Raw genomic sequence first — 6,000 nt, forward strand, 5'->3', positions numbered from 1 at the left:
ATTGCAAATCTTTCATGGAACATCTTTTTGAAAGTATGATGCAATGAATTTGGTGAAACAATGAATTCTGACAATCGAGAATGGTAGTCAAATTTATAGACATTATAATGCTCTGTGCCTCTTTAAATGACCTGACCATGTAGGTAGCAGATGGAGACATATGTCGTGGACTTGCTCTGCCAATTTATTTGATTCTACCTCGCCTTCTCACATGCCCAACTCTTTCTTCAGGGTAGGGACAAAGCATATATCTTGAAAATTGTGAAGTAATTTCATGTCATCATGGTCTCTTTGATGGTTTTTAATTCAAGAGTATTGCCTTGATTAATCTGATGAAAAAACATCCTTGTATCTTTCACTTGGTGTGGAATGCTTGTATATTAAGGACCCTTCCAAATGTATGTTGAATATCATGATGATTGTTGTTTTGCATTTTAACTAAAAGCTTTATAATGCTTGGATTGTTCACTCTGTTTCTTTACTTCATGGATTGCAGAACTTTCTCTATACAGTTTGGACTATCCATTGTCATAACATTTGAAGCTGACATTTCCAGATTCTACTCCCATTCCGACTCAATGACACCCAAGGAATGGGTAAGTATGGTTTCTTAGACGTTTTTGGTTTTGTTGGATTGCTTAAAGGAGTATACCTTCACTTTTGGTTACAAAGTAATCATGTATATAAGTAGTAATGGGAATTTTATGCTCAAGAGATTGGTTTTGGAATGGTTTCAACTTCTTGTTTCTTGTTGACTATCAGATGTCTGTAAGGGTCCTCCGTTTCTCTGCAATCACTGCCTAGAGAAATAGTACTTTTGACCTTTTTGGTGAAACGGAGAAATAGATTAGGTCTTTTTTTAAAAACAATCCATAAAAAGGATATTATTAGACATGTGGGAAGGCCAATAAGACCCACAATCCCCTATACCAAGCTCTACCAGCTCCTAGAAATGTTCTTCTTCTTTTTTTTTTTCCCAAAAGAAAGGAACCTTCTATTAATGCTTGAAAGATTTCATACAAGACAACAGCCCCAAAGGTGCTAAGTATGGAAAAAACCGGAAAAGGCTGAAAGAAAGAAACCGGCCTGTTCCAGAGAAACCCAGCTCACTGCCTAGGGGATCTCTGGAACTAGGGCTAACAGCCAAGTGGGGGGACTATACAGCCAACGAATCCCTCGCGGAGTGAAGATGTAGAAAACTCCTGCAGGCCAAGCCTTGCAGAACGAGCACGCCTCTCGATAGTCGCCCTGGAGCCTAGAGTCCCACGCTCCCAGGTGGACTGTAGAGTGTAAATGATATCCTGCCAGATGGCAACTAGGGTAGCTCCTAGAAATGTTCTATTGGCTTCTACACAACATAAATCCAACTATGCAACCTCTTGCGTGTCTCTGTGTGGTTTTCATTTAGACTAAAATTGCAGGTTATGTTGACCTTCTAACTAGATTTCAAATTTACAATACGAATTCTTCCCACTCAATACTTTTCAATCATTGCCAATCCATAGTTCCAAAGAAAATACCTTAGACATTCAAGAAAATTTTGCATGCATTTGCTTAAGGTCAAAAATCCTGGCTTGATTTATATGCATAGAGGTCCAAAAGCTCAAGCTAAAGTGGAAGGGATCAATGAACGTGGAATATGCGCTTGCTACTTCCCATTACATTCATGTCTAGGCCAAAAGTTTTGTCAAACCAAGGAGGGCATTGCATCTCCGACTTCATGTTGCAAGGTAGCAAACGGGTAGCCACAGTATTTGGGATAGATCTCCGTCTGTTGAGGAACAGCACAACTGACAAGTTTGATTCCAGGCTTAATGGACTGTTAGTCAGCCTCATTCACTTTTGCTCTATTAAGCTTGACATCGCTTTTTCTTCTGGGTTGCTCACCCAGATTATGCACTGCCCGACAATCAGGCATTGCAACACAGCCAGAAGAGTCCTCAGATATGCTTATCTACTTGAGTTACATCAGATCAAGTAAATTAAGCTTTAGTTTGGGTAGGAGATGTTGACTACAGACACTCTGCATGGAAGCAGAGACTCTCTCTATCCCCCAGTGACGACCTCCAGTGAAGTAGGCTACTACATTAAATTCCTGGAAGACAGTAATAGACCTTGAAAAATCTTGGAGACAACGGCCTTCTTGGGAGAGATTCATTCTAGCCATTGGTGGTTCTGATGACTTCAAGTCATGACTCTCCCAACTTAGTTAATCACTTCAATTCTTTGGTCATGTTCTAGCTTCATCTTTCTTGCTCAAGAAAGGTTAGACAGGCATGTAGCTCATAAAGGATGGTCTTGTGGTATTATCCCAGGCCTTAGGATTTTGGAGTTTCTTTCAAGATGTGCCTTTGCATAGGCAAGTACACAGATTTGACAGCTGAAACACCCCAATGACGGATGTACAGTGACCTGGTGCTCTTGCTCGCTCAACAGAGTCAATGCAGCATGTGGGTAGAGCACTTCTGCTACAAATTAAACTGATGGATAGAGAGCTCTCAACATGTTTTGGCATGGCTCTAACGACTATCAGAGAAACATGCTCGTTTCTCTTCCTTTCTGGTCAAATTGTTCATCTTAGGACAAACGGCTAAGGATTGAGGGTCAGCAAGCTAAGTTTAGATTCTATGTGAAACAGGCCCCTCATAATAGGGAAGATGGACAGTGTAGGTGGCTCCACTACTTCATTGCCACCCACATTGAGTGCAAGATAGTGCTATGCAACGAAACAAAGGAGTACCAAATCATGCAAGTAGACTGATGGCACCAAGGTGCAGGCTCTAGCAGAAACATCCATTGAACTGCCTTCACCGGAATTTCCCTACGGTAGTCGCTTATTGCGAAAAGTCGAAGAGCTCTTTCAGGGAATCAATAACCTCAATCAGATCGAGGAACAAGTTGTGGCATTCCAGTGATAGCACAATCCTCAAAAGTGGTAAATACAGAATCCCGCATGTCATCTACCTCTAAAGCACGCGACAGATCTTTTTTGAAGTGTAAACAATATGAACTCCAATCAGACTTGATGTCTCAAGGCCATTCCTTACATGTTTCAAAAACCTTCAGTATGACTTGGACATTAATGACTATCAGGCATCTCATGGTGGTCAAGGATAAATCTATGGCTAGGTTCTCATGCTAGCAAGGGTTCCCTTGGGTGTAAGGTAAACAAAAGGGATACAAAAAGACCTTCCAATGGTTATCTCCCCTGCATGTACATGCACACAATGTCTGCAGGAGGTACCATGGAGCAAAATATACACATGGCCTACATCATAAGGTGACCAGAGATGTTTACAAAACACACAAAAACACAATACTTTATTTCGGAGGACTATCCAGGGTGAGTACCTTGACATAAAAAGAGAGATCTGGAGCATACATAGAGATGATTTAAAATGCATAATCTTCAAAGGATGCCTCATCTTGTGGAGGCTCATCAACTGAAAGTAGATTTGCATTTTCTGTCTTTGCTTTGGCTCTGCAAAACTTCTCATTATGGTTGTTCTTGCCACAGTGCTTGCATGGATTAATTTTGAAGCAGTCCTTTGAAAGGTGATTTGTCTTTCCACAGTGATTGCAAGGGGTATACTTGCCCTTCTGGACTTTTACAGCATAAACATGTCATTGCCTTTCCTGAGCTCCATATGCCTTTCTTCTTCTTGGAGAGCAAAGATAATACCTTCAAGATTAGGATTAGGAAGATTTTTCAAAGTGCTAACTATGTGAACATAATCTTCAGGCATACTCTTAAGTAACACTGCCATAGCATCATCTGGAGTAATAGGAGAGTTGATAGAAGCTAGTTGAGTCATAAGACTCCGCATATAGTTGACATGAGCTGTCAATATGAGTTTGATAATATATGACATGATGACATGTGTGATGGTTCACCCCAAGTAGAGAAATAGGTCAAAGGGTAGATTTATCACCAGGCACAATGCCTACGTTAAAGCCTTTATTCTACTTAAATGAAAATGAAAGGCAACTTAAAGAATATTGAATTTAATCTAGCAATGTACCCCCTTGGGCTTCACTAGTGTTGTTGGTGAAATAAAAAAGTGGGGCCCATGTGTTTATGCATAGGGTTTCAAATAAGGTAACAACAAAGAGTAAGTTCTCACATACATGAGATGTTCGATGAGCTTCAGGATCCAAGTACGTTTCTAAGGCCGATTTTAGATATGGATATTGCTAGGTTAGGTTTAAACCAGGGGATGCACCTTAAACACCATTCAAGACTTACTACGATTATAAAGAGTTTTGCCTTTCGTTGTGACGAACACTCCAAGAGTTTCATGAATCTTGTGAATATTGTGCTAAGCTCCTAGAGAGTTCCTATTTGTGCAAGTTTGTCAAAGAATTTATTGCAAGTTCCTAGAGAATTTATGGCCTTATCATCTTAGGCACATCAGTTGTAATGAGAAGGTCAACTTATATCGACAATATATCAAATCATGCTTACATAGGAAAAGATCTCACGATAAATGCCCACACATTTTTAAATCACAACTCGTCAAATATATCCTTTTGGCTGGAGGCAAGTATCCTAGCTTGTATGCTCCACTCCAAAGATGAGCAATTTCTTTCCTCTTCAAGCATGTAACAATTATAATCTTGCTAACCTTATCTAGAGTGGTCCATAATGATCGAACTTAGCATTACAATGATTATAAACACTTTTGTGATATTATTGAGGGATGGTTAGGCTCTCTGCATCTTTTATAATATGAAATTTAAAGGAGAATGGCTTAGCAATTTCAATGACTATAATTGATGAACTTGTTGCACTAAAAGGTTCTTTGCTTCTTAAGTATGCCATAATAGAGCTTATATTCTTTGTTCTTCCTCTGTCTTTGCCTTGTTTGCACATAGGCATGCAAACAAACATTGACGACTTCTTTTTTTTTTAAATTCCATGCAAACCAATGCGTGTAGTGTAGAGCTTGTCCTACGCATGTGTGCCTTACATAAACCTTAGGAATATTTTTTATGTAAGTGTGCAAGTGTGGCTAAGTAGATGTTTGTTTATGTACTCTCCCTATATTGTCTAATAATATGATGTCTTTGTTTGCTAGCAATAATTTGATGCTTGTCTAGCTTACGAAAATTATTGAAATCAGGTGGCTATGGAGACTTTGCCACTAAGACTACTACGATGATGGTGGGACTAGCGAAAAGAACATGGGTTGTGAACAACCTATTAGTGTTGCATATTTCTATTTACACCAAAAAATGGGCCATTCGAATTGTCAACGTGTCTGTGAAGTGTTTTTTGGCAGCTACAAGAGTACCTCTAGGGAAACAGGGGTAGATTTGATTGTTTGATACATCTACGTGTAGATAATCCTATGTTTGGATATGTTAAAATAATATTTTATATTGCAAATAAGCTCCTTATTGTGCTTGTAATGTTTTCGGATGAAGATGATTTAGTGCACTCATGTAGCCAAACAACCAAAAAAGGCAAATAGGGATAGACAAATTTTGAGGACATTGATGAAAATAAGGGCTTCTTCTAAGGTATGCTCATGCATCTACTGAACACAAACACTTTATCAACTCTTGTACATATTCTAGGCTTGATATGGAAATAAATCTATTTTAAGCCAAGCAATAGGTGGTTTAGCAAAATATACAACATATGAGAAAGCACATGGAAACATATTGCATTTCTTCTTCATAAGGTTTATGTCCTTTCATTAGGGTGTGCATTAAATCACAAGTTTCTAATTGGAAAATATGAAAGTTATGAAAGTAGGTGCTTTAATAGTGTACACATCATTTTTCCATCATAGTAAGTATGCTCTTTTTAAGGAAAATAAAGCTATCTTTTATCAATGATACATACAAAAAAGTGCATGAACTATTTGCTCAAAAAGATTGTCCAATTGCACAAAGTTTCCAACCGCGCTCTCAAAACTGACTAAAAAGAACCAACTACGTGTGACGTGAAAAATTATACTAAACGATTGTGTACAAACCAAGGTAGAGTCAGAA

The 6,000-nt window shown here is 38.7% G+C and overlaps 1 protein-coding gene across 1 annotated transcript in view; it reads left to right on the forward strand.

Annotated features, from left to right (window-relative positions):
• The window catches only part of LOC147882075 (Vacuolar protein sorting-associated protein 26), an 82,898-nt gene extending 77,348 nt beyond the window's left edge, over window positions 1-5,550 (forward strand). The window contains exons 9-11 of the mRNA XM_087401714.1: window positions 144-232; window positions 497-596; window positions 5,124-5,550. Of these exons, the coding sequence (XP_087257840.1) occupies window positions 144-232; window positions 497-596; window positions 5,124-5,162 (228 nt within the window). The 3' untranslated portion in view covers window positions 5,163-5,550. The remainder of the gene's footprint in view (window positions 1-143; window positions 233-496; window positions 597-5,123) is intronic.
• The last annotated feature ends 450 nt before the right edge of the window (window positions 5,551-6,000 follow it).

This window comes from Dipteris shenzhenensis, chromosome 30 (genome assembly GCF_047967505.1).
Source record: "Dipteris shenzhenensis isolate YYH24624 ecotype China chromosome 30, Dip_SZ_1.0, whole genome shotgun sequence".
Classification (NCBI taxonomy): domain Eukaryota; kingdom Viridiplantae; phylum Streptophyta; class Polypodiopsida; order Gleicheniales; family Dipteridaceae; genus Dipteris; species Dipteris shenzhenensis.